Source organism: Phyllobates terribilis, unplaced genomic scaffold (genome assembly GCF_046119375.1).
Source record: "Phyllobates terribilis strain yellow unplaced genomic scaffold, ASM4611937v1 Scaffold_11__3_contigs__length_659146591, whole genome shotgun sequence".
Classification (NCBI taxonomy): domain Eukaryota; kingdom Metazoa; phylum Chordata; class Amphibia; order Anura; family Dendrobatidae; genus Phyllobates; species Phyllobates terribilis.
In genome coordinates this window covers 283,040,512-283,066,594 of record NW_027362771.1, presented here as the reverse complement: position 1 = coordinate 283,066,594, position 26,083 = coordinate 283,040,512, and the positions used below count along the sequence as shown (strand labels likewise).

Genomic DNA, 26,083 nt, shown 5'->3' with positions numbered 1-26,083 from the left:
CACACACCTCTCCCAGTGCGGAAGTGAGCGGAGCTAGAATACCCATTTGCTGAATTTCCATCTTGAATAATAACCTGTATGACACGTGACATAACACTTACCTGGCGCTTGTTACCTCTTCTCGTCAGCATTACAAATGGCATGGTGTCTCCGCACTCAGTCTCGCCTTCTCCACTTCCCAATGCTGGTCCTTTCTTAAGCTGACTCTTCAGATGAAGGGGAATGGCAACGTCCAATTGATGTACTTTCACAGATTCTCCACTGCGCTGCTAAAATTATGCAGACAAAACCAAAGCAAATCATAATTTTACTGAATACCTGGGGGATATATATACTAAAAAAAAGCATAGACAAAATGTAAACCCTTGAGCTATCTTCATCTGTCAATCAGTTAAGAAATGGTTCAATGCATTTTTGTTAATTATATCATTATGCACTCCTGTGAAAAATGAAAGCATCAATATTTCCAAATTCATTTTGAAATGGAAACAATGGTTGGATTGAAACAAAATTTTGCATGGCTGTAGGGGAGACCCTAATTTCATGACACGGAAATTGTTTTGCAGTTTTCGATTCAATTCTAGGGGCTGCAACCCTCTAAACACCTCAAAATTGGAAAGTGGCTAGAACAATTCCAAAGAAGTCGACTTTTCTCTGAAACTGTCGAATGGATTGGTTTGATAATCTCATCAGTGATGGTCGATTACCGATCATTTGTGATCCTGTCAACTTCAACTGCCTACGATAAAAAACTACCCTTCCGATGCACCCCTAAAAATCAAACCCTCCCCAAAGGGTTGAAAATGGGGTGATAATGATAACCTTGGTTGAATCAGTATGGTTTCAAATGTGCCCAAAAGCTCTGGAAGCTTCTCAAGAAATCAGAATGTTTATTCCCATTTTCAGGGGTTTTGCATGTGTACCCCTTAGAATGTACCCCTAAATGTCATGTTATGCAAACATTATGTTCATCTCCTCACATCTACTTATCATTCTAACTAATTTGCATCATCAGATTACCTGTCAAAAGCCCCCAAGGGGTAAAAACACCCCCCTTCGTAAAAGTGTGTTGGGGTTGGGGCATTTCGGACACAGCATGGCAAGTAGTGTGTAATGCTGTAGTAAGGCATGCCCCACATTTTTATAGCACTACTGGCACCCTAACCCTCATTTTGGGGGGGAAACACAAAAAGGACCCCAAATTTCAACCCCATGAAATGACTTTTCAGAATGGAGGGAAAATTTCAAAACTTGGGTCAAAAGGTGGTGTAAGCCTCCTCTCCATCCTCCCAAACCCCATTACTTTACGAAGAAAGTAAGTAGTAGTAGTAAGCAGTAGGTAGTAGTAAGCAGTAGGTAGTAGTAAGCAGTAGGTAGTAGTAAGCAGTAGGTAGTAGTAAGCAGTAGGTAGTAGTAAGCAGTAGGTAGTAGTAAGTAGTAGGTAGTAGGTAGTAGTAGGTAGTAGGTAGTAGTAAGTAGTAGGTAGTAGTACTAGTAGTAGTACTAGTAGTAGTACTAGTAGTAGTACTAGTAGTAGTACTAGTAGTAGTACTACTAGTAGTACTACTAGTAGTAGTACTAGTAGTAGTAGTACGGAGCAGCAGATATCAGCAAACCATCTAATGTGTATGTGGTCTTGCAGTCTCTTCCTGATAGATTATGTCGGGGAAGCAAAGGACAAGAAGTTTAAATTAATAAACAAGATCCTTTTGTTTCTGTGAGAGATAAGTCACCCACAGGTGTTTAACACTGGTTTACTCCTCTTTTCCCATTGAAAACACATGAATACAAAGCAGATTTGTGGGAGAGATTAAGATGCAGCTAAGGTGTATGGGCACCTTAAAGGGGTTTTCCACTTTTAAAAGAAAGTGGACCCCAAATACTCTTATTTACTTAAAATAACAAACGGAGCATTAACTCACCCTCCTTCAGTCCAGTACCGGCTTCCCAGTGCAGTTTGGGTCTCCGCTTTGGCTGCAGTGGTGAAGTTACGTTGACATCACTGTTGCAGACAATCAGTTGAGCAACTATGTCACAGCTGTGTCAATGTGAAATCACCGCTGCAGCCAATCACAGAGTTCACGGGACATCACCACTGCAACAAAAACACAGACTAGCAGCATCAGGAAGCCAGCGCTGGGCCCAGGGAGTTTGATTACTCATCTGATTATTTTAGGTATACAAGAATATTTTGAGTCCACCATCCTTAAAGTGGAAAATCCCTATAATAATACATAACCTATGATAAAGAACTAATTCAGGAAACTATTGTCTCAGATTACTTTGCAGTTGAAGGTTCTCTCTTGATGGACAGAAACAGACATTTTTTGGTCAGTGAGAGACTAAATAAAGAGTTTCTCAATGGTATAAGTGACAGTAAGTGCAGAATGATGTGTGGCTACTTTATTTCTAGTTCTGAGAACCTGTGAAAGCGTTCATACATTTATGTACAAATGACAGAAGCAGATCTCAAGCAACCTTATATTAGCAATAGGGGTGGTATGAGAATCTTCTCAGAAACGCACTACTTTTGTCTATGTTCTGTGTCTGGAGTTGCAGCCAAGACCTATTCAAATGCATGAGGCAAATATGGGAATGCCAGACACAATCATGGACAAGAGCCGTGCTGATCCAAGTTTAACATAAACAAAATAAAAATCTGAAATAATTACAAAAAAAAAAAAAAAAAGGCAAAAAAATGTCCCTAAAATGTTTGAAACATCAAATCGAACAGATTCTCATCAGGACAGTATTCTGGAAGATTTTATAAATGGCCAAACATGGTGAAAATGTTTGGCACATGGCCACATACCTGAAGATTTTCCAGCATCATCTTATCAAGAGCCTGAATAAAGTCTTCATCCTCTGCACAAGGCACATGTTTGATCCCACCTCCTTTAATCATCACCTCCTGAAAAAGACTCAACTCTCTCAACGCCAAAAAGATTGGAATTTAGATGCAACATTTGAAAATGCAAAATGATTTCAGTGAATAAGAAAATTCTAAAGAAGGTATGTGATATCTGATGAAAGTTTTATTAGGATTTAATCCAATGTGAAAATAACCCCTTCATGGCGGAGTTACAGGTGCTTCTCAGAAAATTAGAATATCATCAAAATTGTAATTTATTTCAGTTCAATACAAAAAGTGAAAACTTATATATTATATAGAGTCATTACAGAGTGATCTATTTCAAGTGTTTATTTCTGTTAATGTTGATGATTATGGCTTACAGCCAATGAAAAGTCATTATCTCAGTAAATTAGAATAATTAACAAAAACACCTGCAAAGGCTTCCTTTGTGTTTAAAAAGGTCCCTTAGTCTGTTTCAGTAGGCTCTACAATCATGTAATGTAGTAAAGTAAATTTTGCATTTCATTTGGAAATCAAGGTCCCAGAGTCTAGAGGAAGAGTGGAGAGGCACATAATCCAAGCTGCTTGAGGTCTAGTGTGAAATTTCCACAATCAGTGATGGTTTGGGGAGCCAAGTCATCGGCTGGTGTAGGTCCACTGTGTTATCAAGACCAAAGTCAGCGCAGCCGTCTACCAGGAAATTTTAGAGCACTTCATGCTTCCCTCTGCCGACAAGCTTTTTGGAGATGGGAATGTCATTCTCCAGCAGGACTTGGCACCTGTCCACACTGCCAAAAGTACCAATACCTGGTTAAAAACAACAGTATCACTGTGCTTGACTGGCCAGCAAACTCACCTGACCTTAACCCCATAGAGAATCTATGGAGTATTGTCAAGAGGAAGATAAGAGACACCAGACCCAACAATGCAGACGAGCTGAAGGCTTCTATCAAAGCAACCTGGGCTTCCATAACACCTCAGCAGTGCCACAGGCTGATCGCCTCCATGCCACGCCGCATTGATGCAGTAATTGATGCAAAAGTAGCCCCGACCAAGTATTGAGTGCATTTACTGAACATACATTTCAGAGGCCACCATTTTGGATTTTAAAAATATTTTTCAAGCTGTTGTTATAAAGTATTCTAATTTACTGAGATAATGACTTGTGTGTTTTCATTGCCTGTATTCCATAATCATCAACATTAACAGAAATAAACACTTGAAATAGATCACTCTGTTTGTAATGACTCTATATAATATATGAGTTTCACTTTTTGTATTGAAGAACTGAAATAAATTACAATTTTGATGATATTCTAATTTTGTGAGAAGCACCTGTATATATCACAGTTGGGGTATATGGAGCTGAGCCCGCTCTACACAGGGCAGGAGTTGGCTGTGTAATACTAACAGAAGCAATTGGAGAGATCTGATCACTGCGGTTAACCCATTAAATGCCTCTGTCAATCACTGACCGCAACATTTAAGTCGTGCCATTCCAATCTGGCCACCAATCGGCCCATCTGGAACATGACTGGGGTGCTGTTGGGCTGCCATGGCGGCCAGCGGCTTGCTGAACTTTTCCATTGCAGACATGTTGGTAAAGTAAAAATTCTAAACTTCAAAATTGCTGTTTTTTTTTGGTCGCCACACCTCAAACAAAAAATGCTAGAATAAGCAATCAAAATGTCATATGTATGCAAACAATGGTACTATTGACAACCACTGCCCGGCACACAAAAACAAGACCCCACACAGGTTAATTGGTGGAAAAATGTAAAAAATGGGTCAAAGAAAATAACAAAAAAATATAAATTCTGAACTTTGTAAAAGATGAAAAAAAATTTGCCATTAAAATAGTTCAAACAAACAAGTTTGGAATCGCTAAAAATATACTTACCTGGAGAACCACGTCCAGTCAAAAAAACTGCACAATCACAGTGAAAACAAAACCCAAGAAAACAATGGCGAAATGGTGTTATTTTTATGCTATTTCACCACACTTGGTGTTTCTTCTTGTTTTTTACAATTTTTGTTTAAGATATTAAAATGGGAAAATGAATAGTATCCATTAAAACTACACATACCCCGCAGAAAACAAGCCCTCATATGGCTATGTCGACAGAAAAAAAAAAAAAAGTCATTGCTCTTGGAGAAAGGGGAAGAAAAACCAGAAGCACAAAAATGAAAAAATGGGCCCTAAACTGTAAAATACATAAAATAAACTCAGTAGGTACTCACCCCTCTCTGGGTCCAGCACCCCCTCCCTGCTCCTGCTGCCAGTCACTAAGCTTCAGTAATTCAGTACTCAGGCACACAAGTTGGCAGCCCGCGATGATGAGCTCAGTGACCGGCTACAGCGGTGAAGCCCACTGTTGATGTGACGTCACTAATGTAGACAAAGCCCCGGGACTGGAGCAGCGGTGAGGAGCCGGTGCTGGACCAAGGGAGGGAGAGAACTTACTGAGCTGGTTATGTCATGTATTTCACACAGTTTGGTGCCCACTTTCCTGAAAGTGGACAAAAAGACTAGTTCAGGAGTCCAAGTACCCTAAAAAGGGAATCCTAAAAAAGAGGATGTAGTGGGCAGAGGGGCTAATATATTATCCCATATCACAATCATTTGTAAATGCTTCACACACATAATACATTCATAGTCACTGGCCCCAATTACAATGACTTACTACAGCGCACAAGCAGGAGAAAGGAAAGATACCACAGAGAAAATTATAACGTGGTTACATACAGTGTTTTCTTCATCAGTCTCATTTTCTTTGTTAGAATCAGTCATGTAATCTGTATTTTCCTCCTCTTCTTCCTCTCTTTCTTCTTCTTCATTTTCTGAAGCATCCTAAAATGTAAAATGTAGATGTTATTTAAGGTGTTAGCTGTCACAAGAGTAATTACCAAAACAATTAATAGCAAGCAAGTAGTAGCTAGGCTTTCTGTTAGGAGGAGAAGTGAAAGCTCTGATTATTATCTAAATATCCTGGCACATGCAGAGAGGCCTGCACCCCAGCTGCCTGGCACATGCAGAGAGGCCTGCACCCCAGCTGCCTGGCAGCTGCCACCCAGGGCACATTTTTTTAGGTATATGTTAAGTATCTGACAATGGCTGCTACATGGTTTTCTGAACTAGAACTAATGCAAAAGTAATATCAAGTGATGTGTGCAGATTTAGTCACCAGATTACTACTCCGCCTTTATTTATATACTTTTTATTATGTTCTTGCTGAAAGCTTCCATTTTTTCTGCACAATGCAAGTATTTGTGCCCTAAGACATTACAACGGTTCTAGTTTCTATGGAGATTAGAACTTGAAAATATTACTACTTATCTGACAACTTTGATCTTTAGCCCTTGCTAAGAGAAGTGTGGAGGCTAGCTGTTAAAAGGGTTGGGCCTTGCCAAAGCTTTACTGTAATGCTGACCGAGCAACTGCACCCCGTAAAACCTGCACACTCTGATCTGTCACATTTTTTCAATACAAAAAGTGGAGTAAGTTGCTAGATGCATGTGAAGAAAGAAAGCAATGACTAAAATCCAACATGCTCGATTCTTGTATATACTGATAGCCATCAGGGTGCCTATATATTTTATACACACTAAAATTAAAAATGGAAAATAACTGATGGGATCAGGAAATAAGTGCATAGTCAACTTAATAAAACAAATTTAGGGTCATTGAGACCTGCAAGCAGGCGGTATGGTTTAGATCCCAAATGCTCATTAAGCATGAATGAATATAGAGGACTAAAGTCAACAGTTTGAACCTTCTCCTGCCCCTGCCACTTGCTGTTATAGAGAAGTTGTCAATTTATGCATACATTTCCAGGAAAAGGATTCCAAGAATACAAGTATTTACAGACGTAACATGAGTGATTACAGGTCTACTTTCAAGCCTTGCCAGACATGAAGATCATCTTGGGCTCCAGCAAGACTATTTATTCATATTGTATAAGGTTGTCATTACTGATAAACTCTGCGATTCCCTAAATCAATGGAGAATTACATTAAATAATGGGCTTTAGATTGAGTATTTAGATCATAATTGATAAAATCAAAAGATAAAATACACTGACGTCTTCTTCTGGCTCGTTCATTTCACTCTCATTTCCAGATTGCTCCTCAGTTTCTGCCCCAGCTTCCTCCTCCTCTTCATCATCCTCATACTCTAGAGCTTCTCCTTCAGCAATAGTGTGCTTTGAATCTTTGTCATTCACCAGACCTGAAGATGAAACATAATGAGGTTGTCAAAACAGGGTACAGTAAAAGAGAAAATAAAGAATATATTAATGAGAGGAGATCAGAGCTGGGTGTAGCTTTCTAATATGCAGCATTATTACCACTAGAAACTGCCCCTCATTGCAGTGCCAAAGTCACAACATCGCAGAAGCCACTTATTCGCTGCAGGGTCAGGTGCTGGTGTTTCGGGTCTCACTGCTTGTACTCTGGCAGTGAAGGAGTGGAGTGAGGACTCCGGTGGGAAGTATAGCTTTGTCTTTCTTTTATCAGAAAAATTTCCTTAAATTTTGAAAGTACTTTAATACATTTCTGCAGCGGAAACGCATTAAAATCGCTTGTTAAGAGGTCTGGGATGTATTCCAATGATAATCCGCATGTGCTGTGCACATTCTGTGTAAATTTCCACTGTGGATTATCATCGCGGAAAAATCCGCAGCACTACCAATTTGGGCGCAATTTCGCGGCGAAATAGCACCCACTGACTTGCATTGAACCGCATAATATCCGCATGTATACATGTGGATGTTATGCGGAAATATGGGGAAAAAAATCTTAAAGAGACCCTGTCATGTCCCCAACTGCTATTAACCTGCAGGTTAATAGCATTCCAATGTTGTCCAACTGCCTTACTGAAAGTGCAGGCTACCGTGAGGAAGCCATCCCCAGCACTCCGATTGACAGCTCACTCTAAAGCGCAAGCATGCAGTACAGAGCAATCTGTCAAAGTGCCTAGGTGTGCGTTTGGGGACATGACAGGGTCCCTTTAAGGGATACTTACGCTAACATCAGATAAAGATATTGGCTAATTTTTTTACCTAATAATGGAAAGACTCTAAATACGACAATCCTGGTAAAGAGGACAAGTATAACTAGAATAAACAGAGCAATTACCCAGATTTGTGGGAAACAGGTGGGAAGAGTTGCAAGTAATTATTCTTACCACATAAACCTCCATGTAATTGGTAATGCAATAATCCTGAATGTGTTTACCTCTATTTCTTGTGGTGACAAAAATTAAGACATTAAAAAAGACTACCAGGAACAGCTACGGTAAAGTTCAATAAGGGCGAAGAACTTAAAAGAAAAGCTACCATGGACAAGGAAAAGGAAATTGTGAGAAAATTTACAGGTCTGTCAACAGTAGATCATTGTACTGAAAGTAGTTTCCTTATTTTTCTAAAGTTCTTCAATAGATAACTTGGAATAAGGGCTCATGCAGACGACCGTATTATCGGTCCGAGTGAAATCCAACAAAACATCGGATTGCACTTGTACCAATGTTATGCTATGAGGCCGTGCAATGTCCAATTTTTTCGCACTTGGAGGACATCAGAGTGCAGGGAATGATAAGTCACCGCTCACTACACAGTGAATGAGGATGTAATCACTCCCCAGAATATTGATGGATAGCCAGCTTTGCTGTATATGTGTAGAACAGGCTGTCAAAGTGCAAGGGAGTGTTTACAGCCACACTCACAGTATAGCAAGTGGTGACTGTAACCGCTCCCTGGACTGCTCCAATGACTGCCAGCAAATGGCTACAGCGAGGACATACTATATCAGCAGCTTCAGGGAGGTAAGGTGGCCAGGCATTGTTTTAACGCTAATTACCTGCAGATTAGCACTATATCTGCAGATATGCAGCATTACAGGATAATATGTTCCATAACTGAAAACACATTCTAAACTGCTCACCTAGTTTTACAAGAAACTCTCGTTCCAGATCTTGAACTTGTCGAACAGCCTCGTTTAAGGAGTTGCACAGTTTCATCTTTGGCCTCAGCAGCTCCAGGGTATCAGTTATCATATAGTCAATGTCTATAGGAAATGGGTGATCTTTTGTCCATACATCCAGGCTTTTTTTCCACCAGACATAGCGCTAGAAATGTAAAAAAATAAAATAAGCCTTATATGGTAAAGCACAACATTTGGAAACAATGTAATAAAATAAATAAATAAGACAACAAGAATGTTTGTTTCACTGTGGTTTTTAATGTGTGCATCCAGAAAACCAATGCACAGTGACAGTGCCCTTCTTTGGTGGGATCATGTTTCTCATGCTGAGCAGCTGACTGTGCAGTGTCCAGTAAGCTGCAGAGCAGTTTCTCAGGAGCAGAACTGTGTTGTATGTGAAGATAGTCAGTAATATCATCTTGTAATAGAGGGGCATGCAGTGAATGCCAACTCTGCCAGGGCGAGGGGAAACATACAGTGCTGTGTAAATTAATTGGGACAAAGCAAAAAAATACATTTTTGAATATTTAATAAGAAAATGTTATAATGCACTGTTACATACTAATTTTAGTAAGAAATATGTCCTCCTTTAGCAGATATGAGATTTTCAATGCGTTTTGGCATTGATTCTACCAAGTTTTTGCATAAATTCTTCATCATGGAACCACACTTGTATGGCACTGTTTATCATGCGTTCTTTGGTTGTACAGTCCATTTTGCCAAGATGTCTCTTCACAATGCTCCACAAATTTTCTATAGGATTTAAGTCTGGTGAATTGCCAGGCCAGTCCAGCACTTTTACTTTATTTTCTTCCAGGAATTTCTTCACACACTTGGAATTGTGGCATGGAGAAAAAGTACACTAAACCACTCCTCACAGAAACAAGCTCTCAACTGAAGCTGAGGGGGCAGCTAGCTGTTATTTTCTGACTAAAACAAGTCAAACCACATTTTGTTGCTCAAGGTTGTACACTCACACCTGTTCAAAGCAGTTAAAACTGGTTTGAATCACTGACTGGTAACCAGCTTACGATTTTACTTAAAAAATGCTTTGTCCCAATTAATTTGCACAGCACTGTAGGTGCTACAGTATATAGGGTTAGGTAAGATTATGGAAAATAAAAAATAACTACATTTAAGCAATAGTGTCATGGCCTGATGAGCATTCAGACATACGTAGTTAATTTGTGTGTGTTTTGTAAGCTTGGCAAATCTCTTTAACAAATGTTTTTATATCGATGAGCTCTTCAAGAAAGAAAACAAGTACAGCAATGAGTCATACCTGGAAATACACAAGGAAACAATCAAGCTTGCGTTTACTAGATCCTCGGTCAAAATACTGTCCACAGGTATCAAGAATGGTGCATACTAATCGGATACGAAACAAGTGCTCTGGGGGATCAAGGAGACTGGAGCTGCCATCTGAATTAACACCAAAGAATATGAAGGAATAGAGAGTACGGAATATAACCGCAGACTCCACCATTCTGTAGTTGTACAGTTCCCCAAGAAATTTAGCACTGCTTATACGGCGTTGGTTAAACTTTGGCTGATTAACCTTTTGAAACAGGGAAGAAAAAAAAAAAAAAACAACCTTTTAGCACAAGTCAACTGGTTTATTCTTATCAGCATTTTGTTAGATATATTTAATTCTAAAGGGTGTTCCTTGAGGTTCCCTTTGTCATAGCTAATTTAATGTCACCATGTTTAATACCTCCATCCCTAGACGAATGTCTTCTAACACGCCATCAACCACGTGAATTCCAACATCCTCTTGGTAGAGGACCAGGCCGGCGAGCAGGTTGGCGACACAGTGGATACTGTTGTACTTCACATTCCAAATGTTGATCATGCAGCAAATGACATAATCCTTCACTTCCGAGTCCTGCCAAGACAGCTTCCTCATCTGCCGCAAAACCTGAAAGAAACCCATGACTAATATTAAAGTGAGTTAGCCCTTTAATACACAGTGCAGTATTAAAAGACTATTCAGGCATAGCGTGGATTAATTCCAAAAAGAGTTAACATGAAAGTCTTTATTCTTTTACTCCATCCATCTAGGGCCTCATTCAGACATCCATAATTTGTCACATGCACAAAAAAAGGTCAGAGTGTCATCAGTGATTTTCATCACTGTTTCAGTTTTTACCTTCAGTGATTTATGGAAAAAATAAACTACAAAGCTTCTCCAAGTCATTGCAATGCTAAAGGGAACCTGTCACGTTGGAGAACGCTAAAGTTAATCTACAGGTTAATAGCATTAGAAAAGTACCCGTCAGCAGTACTGAAAGCACAGCTACTGGGAGAAAATGAAGTTAATTTCTCCCAAGAGCCATCAGCTATCAGTCTTACAGATGTGCTGGCGCGGCTACAGTCATCGGTCCCAGCACAGTGAGCAATGACTAAGGGTGTTTTCACATTGCGTTCTTCCCCCGAGCTCAGTGGTCCAGTCGGAGCTTGCGTCCGAAACCCTTGCAAAACAAGATTTGGGCGCATGCGCCAACAGGGCCATTGACTATAATGGTGCTGACAGTCAATGTGTGCCCTAACGTGCATAATTTTCGGGTGTATAAGCACGCCTACTGGAGGCGGACACCCAGACACCATCTAGTACGTCTGAGTATCAGCCTCCAGTAAGTGTATACGTCCTAAAGGATGCATGCACGTCAGGGCACACGTAGACTCCATTATAGTTAATGGCCCTGTCGGCGCATACGCCCAAATCTCGTTTTGCGGGGGGGGGATTTCGGACATAAGCCCAGATGAGACTACCGAGTGTGGGGAAGAACACAATGTGAAAGCAGCCTAAACATGACCCGAAACTTAGACTGACAGCCGGCTCTACACTTAAGCACTGCAGAGAGATCAAAGTGCTGGGGTCTGCTTACAGCCGCCACTCACTGCGTACTGAGCAGTGACAGTAGGAGTGTCAGCACATCTTTAAAGACTGAAAGCCGATGGCTCCCGGAAGAGAAAGTTTATTTTCTCCCTGGAGCCATGCTTTCAGTAAGGGAGACGGGTACCTTTCTTGGCACTTTAGTTCTACTGACTTGCAGGGATCAGAGCCAATAGATATTGATGGTCAAATACTAGGACAGACCATCAATGTCAGATTCTATAAAACCCCTTCAATACGTCTATTTTGAAATGTGGTCCTGAACTACAAAGCTCATGGAATTTTGTCAGACCTTTTCTGTTGTAACTTTGGAAAGATCTTTATACAGCAGTTTCCTGATGTACTCCTGCAGAGGCGGCCTCTTCTTCTTCACAGTTTTCTCAGCTGGAGGTGGATTGCAGTAATAGTATGCATTCTCCACCATTGTTACATATCGGGCATCCAAATGCATGGCTTGCTTTTTGCGCATCATTTGTTCCTAAGGAAAGTAAAATAAAAGAATTTATAGCATCTATGAAAGAAACATGTATGTGCAAATATTTCAATTCTAACAGTTTTGCATCTTGACAAGTGAAACTTCGTTTAATAAAGCGCACATAGTAATCTAATAAATGGAAAAGCAAACCTAAATTTGGTTTTTATTAGAGATGGTGTGCATCAATTCACAGAACCCAGGCCAATGGCCACTTCAATAATCTGCGGCAGTAGAATGGGAGCCCTGACAATCTCCTACCCCCCGGCATCTGCGGCTCTTCTTTTGATTAGCTAGCCTGGCATGATGTGACATGTGCCGAAACAATGATGTAGTGCCAGCTTAGCTAATCAAAAGAGGAGACGGGAATGGTCGGGTAAGAGGCGGTTCACATGGTTCATGATAGAAGGTCACAGATTACTGACCAGGCCGTCGGCCAGGGTCCTGTGAATCGATTTGCCCCACCTCTCGTTTTTATTGGATTATGTTCTATAAGTATAGTGTCTGTCTAATGCGTGAGGATTGTAGCACTGTATATGAAGCATGAGCCTCAAATAATCATGATCTGTTAAAGAATTCACAGCGGAATAAAGTTACAGAAAGTGGATGAGATTTTAATAAATCTAAACCAAATGCTGCCGAAAGTGTTTGTGCCTGCAGAGTTTATTTTAAATGCGCATGGCAATTTCTAACACAAATGAGCATGTATTTGTTGAATTTAATGAATTTAATCGGAAAGACAAAATCCATAACTAAATCCTAATGCTATGGATATTGCAGCAGATAAGCAGTGGATACACAGCTGCAGATTTTGTAAGAAAGTATTCTCAGCAATCCCATCATGCCCCATATAAAATAAATAAGCTTATACTCACCTTCCATGCAGACGTTCTCCCTGCGGCTGTCATATAGTTGTTGTGACACGTTACCCTGGTGTCATTGTCCAAGCCTCCTGTCGAATTCAACATTAAGAGGAAGTCCGAGATCAGCTGCAGTCCTGACTTCCTCTTCACCTCTTCATGTCTGATTTGTCTGAAGGTGAGGCTAGTGACGCCAGCGCTGATTGGGCACCGGGGTCACGTGTCACAACAACCCGACGATAGCCCCAGGACCGCGAGTGTAGACACCGCTGGAATGGCGTTAGCACGGGAGAGGAGTATAGACATTTTTATTTCATGGGTGCCAAACATTTAGATCAAGTAGTGGACAACCCCTTTAAGCGATAACGTGTCTTACTGACAGATGAGTGATGCAGTCAACCAAAGGCCACAGTGGTCCCATGACTGCTTGGATCCTTGCGGTCTTTGTGTCCTTTCCTCAATATAATAAAGTACCTGGTATTCCAAGGAGAATGCGTGCAGATTGCTATTTTACTGTAGGCAATCCAGAAATTATGTAACGTTTTGGTCCCACGGTCAGATACATATGAGCTGCAGTGATGGGCGCAGGAGAAATGCGCCTCTCTCACAGCGACCGCAGTCACATTTCTCTTGTGTCCATTACTGCAGCTCATATGTATCTGACTGACTGACTGATGTTACATAATTTCTGGATTGCCTACAATAAAATCGCAATCTGAACATATGGAGTGCCAAGTACTTTAATACACTGATAATGGAGAGGACCCCTTCTTGAGCTCCACCTTCACAGAAGTGCTGTATATCTATAGCAGTCACGATCCAGGCAAGCTTTGTCAGCTGTAAGTTAAATTACTATAGGAAATGTTTTTTTTTCTCCATACAAGGAAAATCTGCAGTAAAATTTGCATGATCTGGTGATCATTAGCCTGTGTGGATTTTCCGGTTGCAGAAGAATGTGATTGTACATCAACAAAAGTTGAAAAACACTCTTCTAGATAGTTCTCTCTCAATAGTAGTTAAAAAACAAATACTTTCTAGAGGAAAAATATTTCAGTCAGGCTTGAAAACATGTGGGTTTTTGTAAACTCTGACTTGTGTTTATTGGAAAGTTAATGACTCCTGTTAAGCAAGATTAGGAGTTCATTGTGCAGATTCTTAACCTCACAGACAAGTGACTTCCTCTCCTCACTAAGAATGGGTTAGCATTGCAATGAGTGGCTGCCCAGCGGTGATTATACAGAGCACAGCAGTGGAGATAGATGGCTTGGTCATCGGTTGCTGCGCTCTACATAGGCAGGGGCTGAGATGACATAGGCTTTGCTATCTTAGTTGCTGCCTCTGCAGAGCAGCTGAAGACAAAACTAGCCTCATCTGCTGTGCTCTGCATAGGCAGCAAAAAAGAGGACAGAAGATTAAAAGCTAATGAAGACCGTATTGAATCATGTGCACTAGTGCACAATTCAATGCGGTTTTCATTCATTACTTAGAGCTGTTTTTGTGTTTTTACATTCTTTCAAATCCTAAATAGGGTTAGGCTTCTTGCTAGGATTAAGTTTAAAGGGGTTTTCTCAAACTGTCTCTTGAGCAGTTTAGAGCAATGCAATCGCCTTAGTTTCCTGTCTTCTTAGTTTCTGGCAGGGAAGGTTCTCCTCCTAGAGTGTTAGCTCTAGCTCTGAATAGAACCATATTAGTAGAACTATAAAGCTCAGCACAAGTTCTGCTATAACACGTTTAGCTATCAGTGGTTTGTTCTAAGCCTATACTGGAATGCCTGTAGTTATACAGAGTTAACAAGGCATTTAAACGCACAGTTCTGGAGAGGGAGAGCAGTGATTAGGAGACTTGCTGGGCTGATGATTTTATAACTGCATCTCTTCAGAAGATGACAGGTAGAGGAGGAAGGCGAGCAGCCAACTACCATATAGAAATCAATAGACTGGAGAGAGCTGACTGGGATGTCAAGAGTCAACCCCTGGAAAGTAACTACTGTACACACTTGGCCAGGATTCATTGAAACCAGATGTACACTAAAAAAAGATAAAATCTCTCATTGCAGGAGATTGACAGCAGATAGAAAAAGCAAGTCAATAGAAAACTGGCTTCTTATTTTCATGCGGTCTAACTAATTAAAGCAATTTAAGAACTCCCCTTGAAGGTTAGAACATAAATACGGATATAATGTATACATTTTTAAATTTTAGGATTTGCGCAAAAAAAAAACAAAAAAACACAACCGCAGGAAAAATAAAAGAAACAAAACTGAGGTGCAAAGAGCAAGTTATTATGAAACAGTTTCTCCTTAAAATACAATACTTGTGGTAATAAAGGATCCAATAGTGGCTTGGTGGAAGGGACTCCGGAAGTGCTAATAGTCTGAGATTAGGGGTACAAAATACTATCCTTGGCTCAGGTACTGGCAACCTACACTACACCACTGACCTAACCACAAATTCAGTTACCATGAAATGGGAGATAACACATGGTGCTGTACCCAATGCCCTGCAGATCAGCAAGAAAGATTATTCTTACCAAAAGTACACTGGTTCGTAAGTGGGAATCTGGTGAAAGGAACAGAAATCTTCCACAGGTTTCAAGAAGTGTACATGCCATCTCAATGTGGTGATGTGAGAAGTCTGACAGCAGCATCTGTGAACATAATAGGTACAGGTTATGGAAAAAAAGTTTGTAATAGCAAAAGGCTCTAATGTACTAAACATGTGCGACCAAGCTATGCAGCTATAGCAATATTCCAGAACCAGAAGGTCCATCACTCTCTGCATAACAAAATGGTCTTCTCTGAATATTATATAGAGATACAGCAGGAGGAAAGTTTTACAGAAAAAAATTATTTCTCTGTGTGATATGCACATTCATGCAATTTTACAGAAAGGTTTTCGCAAAAATGTCAGTATTTGCCTTTATCAAAAATGTCTTATTCTAATTAACTGCCTACAGGAAAATTGCATGTATCTGGGTAATGTAAAGTTATATAAATCTGTATAAATCAATAGTAATTTAATGTGGTTGTGATAATAACAGCGTGATGAGAGATGAGGTAAAAATAGAATGGAATAGCAAACCTTTAGACAGTGAAGGGTGTCTGTTCTGCTAAACATTTTAAACTTGGCAAGTTCACCGATAAACCTCACTGTCTTGTTCTTGGTTTCAATATTGATCTGATCCTTCTTTCTGACCTAAAGTATTAAAATATCACATTAAATTTGTTTTACCTAAAATAATGCAAAAAAACCCCCATAAAAGTATCTTTATCTGCATTAAACACTTACATGGAATCTGAAATCCCCCTTTAGCATGGAACAAAGATCTTCTGCAACATCTGACATACATGGGTGCAAGGTAGCAACCAATCTGGCGTAAAATGGCAACAAATCCAATCTGAAAACAAAACAGAAAAGTGAAGGCCCCATACAATTTAGACTAAAATCGGGTTCTGCCGACAGTAATGTTTATAGGGGCCCCTAAAAGAGGATTTTCGTGGCAGATCAGGATCCAGCATGTCATTTCAGACTGGCAATCCTTTTATTTTCCAAGAGATAAGCCTCTGCTAGAGATGTCTGGCAGTGACCCTCTCAGAGAAATCAGAAGCGTGAGAAAGAGGTTAGTTAACCAACTATCTAAAGTGTATGGTGGGGGGCTTTACATAGAAAAGCAGGAAGAGATAAGTGATAGCACACATGTAGATGGCTGGCATGAGCCACTGAGCTCAGTGATTGGTAGTGATCACCCTATTGAAAGTGAAAAATTTAATATGAACAAAAACTGTCATCTTCAGGAGACAACCCCTTTAAGCGACCCTATGTCAACATCTTTAATCAACTAACCTTCACCAATCAAATATAAATTTAGCAACTTCCCTTATGAGCAATTCCATAAAAATGCTGTTATCGATATTGCCATCTTAACAAGACGAAAAAAGTTTGAAAGGAAACCAGTTTTTGATGTTTTATAGATTGTGACAGGTGCATAATATGTGCTTTTCAAGACCTTAGGACAGGATATCAATGTTTGATCAGTATAAGTGTGGTGCCCCCTTCATTGCTTACACAGTCGCAGTCTGTACAGGGTGTACCTGGTGCTGCAAGTATGGCCGTCTCTCTACTCCCGAGAGCGCGCGCTCGCATGGCCGTCTCTCTACTCCCGAGAGCGCGCGCTCGCATGGCCGTCTCTCTACTCCCGAGAGCGCGCGCTCGCATGGCCGTCTCCCTACTCCCGAGAGCGCGCGCTCGCATGGCCGTCTCCCTACTCCCGAGAGCGCGCGCTCGCATGGCCGTCTCCCTACTCTCAAGAGCGCACTCTTGGGCGCGGTTCTTGAGATCGATATGAGTCCCAGTGGTGGGATATGATATAAAAGGGTTGTCCTGTCAGACATTTAAGTGCATCTTCTTTGTTTGTTTTATGTAACTTGCTTTCACAGAGGAGCCTTTGTCCAACAGACATTATAATAACCATTTGATTTGTTTTAGTTACCTTTGTCTAGGAACAATAAATAGTGCTCTCACTAGTTTTCTTCTGTTTGCTTTTGTGTTCATATTCATGCAAAAATCCATTGCAGCCTAAAGTGTCACACAAAAAAAATGTAAATACAAAAACACTAAAAACCACACACTAACACTAAGTTAATATCAATTCCTGCTGCTTCATTGTTTTTTTTTCAATTAATTGACATCTATATCTACTTATACTATAATTGTCTAACTATTCTATAACTTTTTCAATATCTTATGCTACTGTTTCCTCTTCCTCTTTGTAAAAAGAAAACGGAAAACTGTACGTAAAGTGGTTTTATTTAATAAAAATGATCAGCTTCAAAAGCCACACACTATTAGCCACTTATACTACGGAGACCAATGCTTGAATTAATAAGTACAATTTTGTATTATGCATATATATTATACACAAATATTTTCATTTATTCTTTCCCCATTGAACAGGTGAGTACCTTGTCTATCAGATCACGATTGACACAGTTTGGCAACTGCTGAATAAAAGCATCAACTATGAGCTTCAAATGAGACCCAGTGCTTGCTTCTTCATCTTCTTGTTCTGTAAAAAATAATAATGAAATTAAAGTTTATATATTATTATTCGCAGCCATGTTTTAAAGACTACCTGTCACCATACAGTAGAGGGACTTTTAAAGGGAATCTGACATCGGAAAATTATCTATTAATAGGGTTGTCTGGGACTTTTCTATTGATGGCCTATCCATAGGATAAGTCACTAATATCTTATCGGTGGGGGAGAGACACCTGGCAGCCAAGCTATTTAGCTGTTCTCAGTATGGGCTGAATGTGCTGAGTTGCAGTGCGGCAGCGCTCCGTCAACTACATAGTGGCTGCTGATGGATACTGCTCATCCACTGACTATGGATTCAAATAGGGGACATATGTGCAGTACCCAGACGTGACCACTATTCCATTGAAGGAGCTGTGCTGTGCTTTGCAGCTCCGCAACACACCACATCCAACCGCTGATTGGCGGGAGTGCCGAGTGTTGCACTCCCAGCAATCAGATATTGATGACTTATCCTATGGATAGGCCCTCAACATAAAAGTGATGGGCAACCCCTTTAACCTGATCTCATTCTCCTGCAGGCACTTACATGATTATAATGATTGTGTTTTGAGCCAAACTATACATTAATTTTTCTTTAGTTCTAAATGTATAATTACCTCTATGTGTGTAAACCAGTTACCCTGAGTCATTGGGGCGGTAGGAAAAAAAAAAAAACGCTCATTCCGGTGATGTCAGCGCAGATTTCTTTGAAAGCCAGCAAAAAAATTCACTGAAAGAAGACCTCTCAACTCACAATAGGATGCCCACCAAAACTATAATAATTCACTGACTGGTGGATCAAACAATAACCATAAAAATTAACCTTTATTCATTATAATTAAAATATCTAATTATTTCCACCATGCTTTTGTGCAGTCTATCCAGGATGCCCTCACCATTATAGAAGGCACATCCTGGATACTCCCACTGCTTCATTGGTAGCCAGTGAGTATTAATTCATAGATTACAATGATTCGATCCATTATGACGCCTCGATGCGTTTCACCCATCTTAATATTTTTATGGGTACATCTGGAGGCTTATAATTTCAGATGTGCTAGTGTATATGCACCGGAGCTTATGTTTCCAGCCACGATATGAGCCAATATCGAAGTGAAGAGATAGGAGTGTTATGAACAAATAAGCAGTATTACTTTTGAATAGACTCTATTACATCATTGAGTTCATACATTAGGCAGCAACATTGTTTCAGTGTGTTCAACTACAGAGGGTGCTTTGGAAGGAAGGATAACGAGTTTTGGCATTATAATAAATCTGTTGAAGTTTTTTTCCACAACATAGGGCAATGTGCAATAGTGTATCCTGATTGCACTTTATTCTTATAAGGGAGCCCCAAATCAATCCTCTAATTCAATTTGTAAACTGAGATAGGTGGAGTGTATGTGACTTTGGGCCTTTCCGTCTAATATTGGGCTGTTTACTACTTTAAAAGACACCTAGTTGTCTAGTATATAAGGTAGTTCTAAAACAGAGTATAAGCCAACTTTTTCAGCTCATACTTTTCGAGTATATACATAGTCCAGTGGTGGATAGTGGTGGGGAGGGGTTGCGGCGGCGGAGGAGCAGGGCACACGCAATAGCCGGCTGCAGCAGCTACCATGTGTGCCCACTGCTAAAGGGAAATTAATATTCACCCTTCTCCATGCCCATGGGAGTGGAGAGGGGGGAATATTCATTTCTTTAATAGCGTGCGCAGTGTCAGCAGCGGCTCAGTGATCCTCTGTGCCTGCTACTAAAGAGAATGCATATTCATCCTTCGCCATGCACATGGGCGTGGAGAAGGGTGAATAGGCATTCTCTTTAGTAGCGGGCACACAAGACAGCTGAGCCGCAGCGGGAGCTGCGGCGCTGCTGACACTGTGCGCATGCCATTAAAGAACAGGGATATTCTCTCTTCTCCACGCACATAGTCCCGGCGTGGAGAGGAGTTACTATCCCCGCAGCTCACCTCAACGTCTGAGAGCATGTGGCAGTGACGTCATGCGCTGCTCAGATGCGGAGGCGAGCTGCTCCTGGCAGAATAGGACGCAGCGCTGGAGCAGAGGGAAGGAAGGGGAGCATGAATGTTTATTTTTTTTAATGTGTACAGTGATGGGGGCCATGCAAACCAGAATAGGGGGCCATACATACCAGGATTGGGGATGAGGGGTGCCATGCATACCAGGATTGGGGATGAGGGGTGCCATGCATACCAGGATTGGGGATGAGGGGGGGGCATGCATACCAGGATTGGGGATGAGTGGGCAATACTTACCAGGACGGGGAAATTTACCAGTAGCTGCAGCATTTCCAACCCTAGGCTTATACGTAAGTCAACACGTTTTCCCAATTGGTAAAATTAGGTGCCTCGGCTTATATTTGGGTCGGCTTATACGCGAGTATATACGGAATTAGTATCTAGGATGTACCTCCTATAATGGTGAGGGCATCCGGGATAGACTGCACAAAAGCACGGTGGAAATATGATATTTTAATTATAACGAATAAAGGTTAATTTTTATGGTTATTGTTTGATCCACCACAGTCAATGAATTTCCTTGAAAGCCAACACACACAGTTGCAGGATCCTGGCTCAGAACGCCTGGGTCATGTGCAGTGAGCAGAGGTGTAAACATCTCGGCCTCACCAAGCTCATTGCAAAAGACAGAGGCATTATAATCCGGATCCTGCAACTGTGTGTGCGTGCTGCCTTTCAAAGAAATCTGTGCTGACATCACCAGACTGGAGTGATCAAAGAGAATCTTTTAAAAAGATGACGGTCAGGATACTGTAACAATGCGATGACTTGGGGTCGTTTACATAAGTCATTGCGGTGTTACGGTATCTGGTCGAGTCATCTTTTTAAAAGAACGCCCATTCCCTTTGATTAATAAACTGCTGCTTCACAAACACACAAGTTTTTAAATTTTTAACTACAGCAAACCAGGCAGATTAGTAATTCATTCATTAGAACCCATATTCCTGATCATAGGCCCATTTAAAATCGCCAGCGAGCAGCTAACGTCTGCCGATTAGTTTATGCACACCATTAAATCCCTGTTGTCGTTAGCACAATCTTAAAGTAGCGGTGGCTGGGAACATACTGGCGCAAACACCAAGTCAGGTTGGTCTCTTTGCATAGAAGAGTGAACCTTACAAGAGATATACAATGTAAATTCAAGTTAGTAGTTTTCCTCCTGCTAATAAAGGTTTTTTCATTACTCAGTGGGATTTTGCATGTTGCTACACTAACAGGTTTCCAAGTCATAAATGGGGGTAATTTCTACAAAAAACTCTGATCTCTTGTTCCTTAATTAAAACACGATGCAAGCAGCCAAGTATCAGAAGAAATTCACAGTGTGAAATAATCATGAACAGCATACAAATGAAGGCTTGTCTTATGCAGATCACATGTATAACCGGGGAGAGAGAGATCTAGGTCAGCAGGAAAATAGTAAGAAAATGAAAGCCTCCACTTTCAGATTTCTCTGTGGATGACAAGTCACATGGCATAAAATGCAGCCTCAGGTTATAATGGGCCAGAGGAAGCTACAATTTGCAATCCCACAGACTGCATTAATCTGTGGGATTTCCAATCGGCTTTCACACCATTTGCAGTGAATCGGTGCATCCCACTGGGCGGATGGTGTGTTACTAAAGTGCCGCGTCTATATAGCAGCGCCTCCCTGCATGGACTGTACTGCTCTACTTGTGCCAGGACAAGCTGCCTCCATTATTACTGCACACTGGGCGTACTATGTGAACAAGAGCAGACAGAGGCCCCTTCTTTCTGCATAGAATTAGCTGAAGGTTGTGATCTAAAGGAGGACTATTTTTGTACATGAATATTTTCACAGATTTTATACCACCAAATGATTTTCCTTACCTTGCTCATCAAGTAATTTTTTCGTAAGGTCTTCTGATTCCTCAACTCCTTCCAGCTCCATGGCATCATCAGTTATATCCAAGTTTTCCAGTTCCAATTCCAGTTCTTCTGTTGTGGAGACCTCTCTGTCTTTGCAGTCTTTGGAATCTGAGAATTAAAAAAATATATATCTGTATTCTTCATATTATGTATTTTGTCCAAGAAGTACAGTTAAAAGTAGGGGATATTAGGCACTTAGAGAAAAACTATAGGTCATACAAGTAATGTCCTGTAGGTCTCTTTCCCATGCAGTTCTCTATGCTAGTTTTATTTTTTAATTTTCTTGATTGAAGTCATACAAAAAAGAGAAAATTACACATTGTAGCAGTGCATTAAAGGCCAATACTAAATTTGTCGTATTACCCCCCCCCCATGAAAACAAGAGTATAGGACACTTAAGACTAGTGCAAATGAGAGATTTGCCCAACTGAGCCAGTCAAGAATGATATTATGGCAATAAAAAAAGCAACTATGTAGTATAGGCAGTATCTAGAGGAGCCAAAAAGACAAGGAGAGGGAGGATTGATTTAGGACACCGTTTTATACATGGTTGGGCAAGTGATGAGAATTTTGAGAAGAAACCAAAGCAGCGACCTTTCAGGAAACAAGGAGGCTGAGGTGAGTTTATGGTAAGATAGCAGAATAGGAGTCAGAGAGGTCTGGACATTAATGAGCAGGTTGCCTCTGCTAAAGCACCTGGAGGACTAAATGCTTTAGAAAATAGAGTCATTTCTATCCTCCCAGCCAGACCCTTCCTCCAGCCTACAGATATGGTCTTGATTCGTCAAAGTTGTTTCTCCCCTTTTCTGGAGTAATTTGCTCATTATTACGCCTTATTATACATTTGCGCCGTTTTTTTTAAAAATCGTTTTAGTGAAAACTGAAACACAGCAATTTTACATACATTTCCACAATACTTTTGCATATGCTTAAAACTGGTAAAAACATGACATCTTAAACGTTCCGAAGAGGGCGGCATATCCATACGGTGCAGTCTTAATGGAGTTAAGTAAGCTCGGTGAATAATGTATAATTGAGTCATTTTATTGTTCACGGAGGGGGAAACAAAGGGGGGGGGATTCCAACATCTCCTCCCAGTCTTCCTCACTGATAGTAGTAATAAGCAACGCCAACTTGTCCTTCACCTTTAGAGTAGCAGAGCTGTGCCCAGTGATAGCAAGTAAGTGTAGAGGGCCGATAGGAGACCTTGCCGTCCTTGTGATACCAATCAGCAGAAAGGTGGATATAATTACCAGTGCATCTTGTGTATGCCATTGTACTTGGAGAGCAGATCTCAATTTTTTAGGTATCTTCAATTAAGATCTTGGCACCTCATACCTATTCAACGTTGCGCCATTTTTTAAAAAAAGTTGTCTGTTTTTTCTTCCCTCAACAACTTTTCTTATCCAGAAGTTTTAGACAGAAGGATGAAATGCGACTCTCCAAATGTCACATTGTATTGGCGTATCTCACTCTAATCTCTGCCTTGAGCAAGGTTTCTGGAGTTTTCACATTTTTAAAGGTTTTGTGACTTTTTGTGCAAGAAACTTGAGAAAAATGCAAATATTGATTGTCTGGTACCAGTGTCAGTTTGTGAAGATCTGGTGACCGTCTTGTAGGAAATTCTCCTGAAGTCGGATATAGCTATTGAAAGCAAGGGAGTGTGCTAGGAGAAAGGTTACTTGTCCTTATCTAAGACAATAGTTTCTTCTCCCAGGCAAGGCTGAAGTTAGCCTTACACAACAACCAAACCTATGTGCCCGCGATACAGATTTGAAGCAGAAATTTCCTGAGTATTTCTGCATCTCCTTGGCAGAAAAAGACGTATGCTGATTTTACATGCATTTTTTTCAGCGTTTATGCATGCGTTTTTTTCAAGCGATTTTGAGCAGCACTTGGAGAAGGGCTTGACACGTTGGTCACACAATATAAATCCATGCAACTGGCATGGATTTATATTGTGACCAACTTAGAGAAAATTTCTACTATCAAATGCTGCATCTAAAGTTAAAAAAAAAAAAAAAAAAAAGGTAAAAAACCTTATACTCACCTCTTCGGCGGCCTCCGGTCTCCTTCCAGCAGCTTCCTCTCTCTTCAGTGTCCCGCGGTGTACTGGCAGGACCTGCGGTGACGTCACGACGTCATTTAGTCAGCTGATGGTCACGCAACCGCTGACATCAGCGGTCAGGTGATGGTCGCGTGACCATCAGCTGACTAAATGACGTCACCGCAGGTCCTGCCAGTACACCGCGGGACGCCAGGAGAAAGGACGCCGGCGGGAGGAGAACGGGAGCCGCTGGAGAGTGGAGTATGAATAATTGTTTTTCTTTTTTACTTGCAGGTACCATGGTACCCAGGTTGGAGGGGAGTCTCCTCTTCTCCAGACCCGGGTACCATCCGCGCATTGAACTGCATAACATCCACATTTTTCACAAATTCTAAAGAACGGGCAAAAATCTCAAAAAACGCAGCAATATCAAGGCGATTTTCCTGCCAAGAGACATGATTTGGTGCAGAAATGTCTGCAGCAAATACTTATTGTGTGCACATTCCCACAACATTTCATTACCAGTAAACATTGCAGACTATGGGCTGTTATCTTTACTAGATACTGACTTCAGCAATTATCTTGGACAGGAGTAAGGTGCAGGAGTAAGGTGCATTTACACTGGCCGACAGCAGCCACTATAGCGGCTTGCCACAGCTTTGTCATGTAACGAAGTATGGGATCTCCACAGTTTCAGTTACCTGCTGAATAGATTCTCATCATCTTCTCTCTATGTTCTGCTGAGTAAGGTTATGTACGCACCATCAGGAATTGCTTGCAGAAATTTCTGCAGCGTTTCTGCACCTCTTGGCATCAAAAACGCTGCGTAAATTCTGCGCGCTTTTGATGAGTTTTTTTTTTTTTTTTTGCATTTACATGTATTTTTCCCTGCGGGTATGCCATGTGCTTTTTTCCAATGCATTGCATAGGAGAAAAGAAGGCAAATCTGTACAAAGAATGGACTTGCTGCTTCTTTTTCTGCACATGAAATCCTGTCAGGAAAATCCCTGATCATGTGCACAGAGCTTCCAAAATCCCATAGAAAATGCTGGGATAAGGATTGCAATGTGTTTTTGGGGCCAAAATCTGCGCAGATTTGCAAACGCATAAAAAACGCACCATGAGCACATACCCTTAAGCAGATGACAATCTGATCAGAACACGACCACAATTTAGCACAAATCCCATTCCTGCAGGAAAGTGACAACCGATAAGCAGAGCCGAATCCTAACATTGCATATACTGCGCACTGTCAGTTATCCCGTAAGCTGCACTGCTTGCTGAAAGGTTCCTTTCGGGTGAAAAACCCCTTTAATGGCTGTGGTCAGCCAGGGTAAACACACCTTAAAGAGAACCTGTCAGCAAGTAAAGAAAAAGCTTTTATGGTCGTAATACTGATTACGTTGATATCTTTGGTGAAGAAATCCACTTTTTGGTTTCTTTTTATTCACCATGTGAAGTTTTCTGTTAATGAGATTTCGGTGCACAGGGGCCGGACTGTTCAACTGATCAGTTTTCCACAGACTTCATTGTTAAAAAAATGGATCCAGCTGAAACCAGTTTTTTTAGCTTGACAGAAAAGTTGTGGCTGCAGAACTTTTTTGTTATTGGATTGCTGCTGGATCCGTTCTAACTGATGATTACTGCACATGTGAACACAGCCTTACTTTAGGGAGTCTTGCTTTGTCTGTCCTTGGGCATATGGTCTTATCTCCTCACTGTTTGGACTCTCTGCGCTCATTCTAGAGGTCATTAGACTATCTTTTGTAAAAGTATAGTTACAATAGTCTAAGAATAGATGTGCCAGCCATTCTTCCCTTTCTTCTTTGCTTCTATTTTATGTAAGAGTTCTTCAGTATATTTGTCATCCCTCATTACCTTTTTCATCTCTTCTTACAAGTATGTCTTGTATCTTAGCTAAAACATGGTAGCAAGTAGCACATTAGACACTTTTATAATGGGGGTAGTGTATAA

General features: G+C 40.8%; 1 protein-coding gene across 6 annotated transcripts in view; it reads right to left on the bottom strand.

Annotated features, from left to right (window-relative positions):
- Positions 1–26,083, bottom strand: part of UPF2 (UPF2 regulator of nonsense mediated mRNA decay) — a 51,198-nt gene that overhangs the window by 4,929 nt on the left and 20,186 nt on the right. For 3 of the 6 annotated variants that reach the window (XM_073652388.1, XM_073652392.1, XM_073652393.1), the window contains exons 6-19: positions 22,024–22,170; positions 18,022–18,125; positions 17,550–17,635; positions 16,349–16,457; positions 16,142–16,255; positions 15,591–15,707; positions 12,022–12,207; positions 10,548–10,751; positions 10,116–10,391; positions 8,795–8,978; positions 6,931–7,082; positions 5,601–5,705; positions 2,813–2,911; positions 102–269 (exon numbers count right to left, since the gene is read on the bottom strand). In XM_073652388.1, the coding sequence (XP_073508489.1) occupies positions 102–269; positions 2,813–2,911; positions 5,601–5,705; positions 6,931–7,082; positions 8,795–8,978; positions 10,116–10,391; positions 10,548–10,751; positions 12,022–12,207; positions 15,591–15,707; positions 16,142–16,255; positions 16,349–16,457; positions 17,550–17,635; positions 18,022–18,125; positions 22,024–22,170 (2,051 nt within the window). The remainder of the gene's footprint in view (positions 1–101; positions 270–2,812; positions 2,912–5,600; positions 5,706–6,930; positions 7,083–8,794; positions 8,979–10,115; positions 10,392–10,547; positions 10,752–12,021; positions 12,208–15,590; positions 15,708–16,141; positions 16,256–16,348; positions 16,458–17,549; positions 17,636–18,021; positions 18,126–22,023; positions 22,171–26,083) is intronic. The other 3 variants (XM_073652389.1, XM_073652390.1, XM_073652391.1) reach the window with 3 other exon arrangements.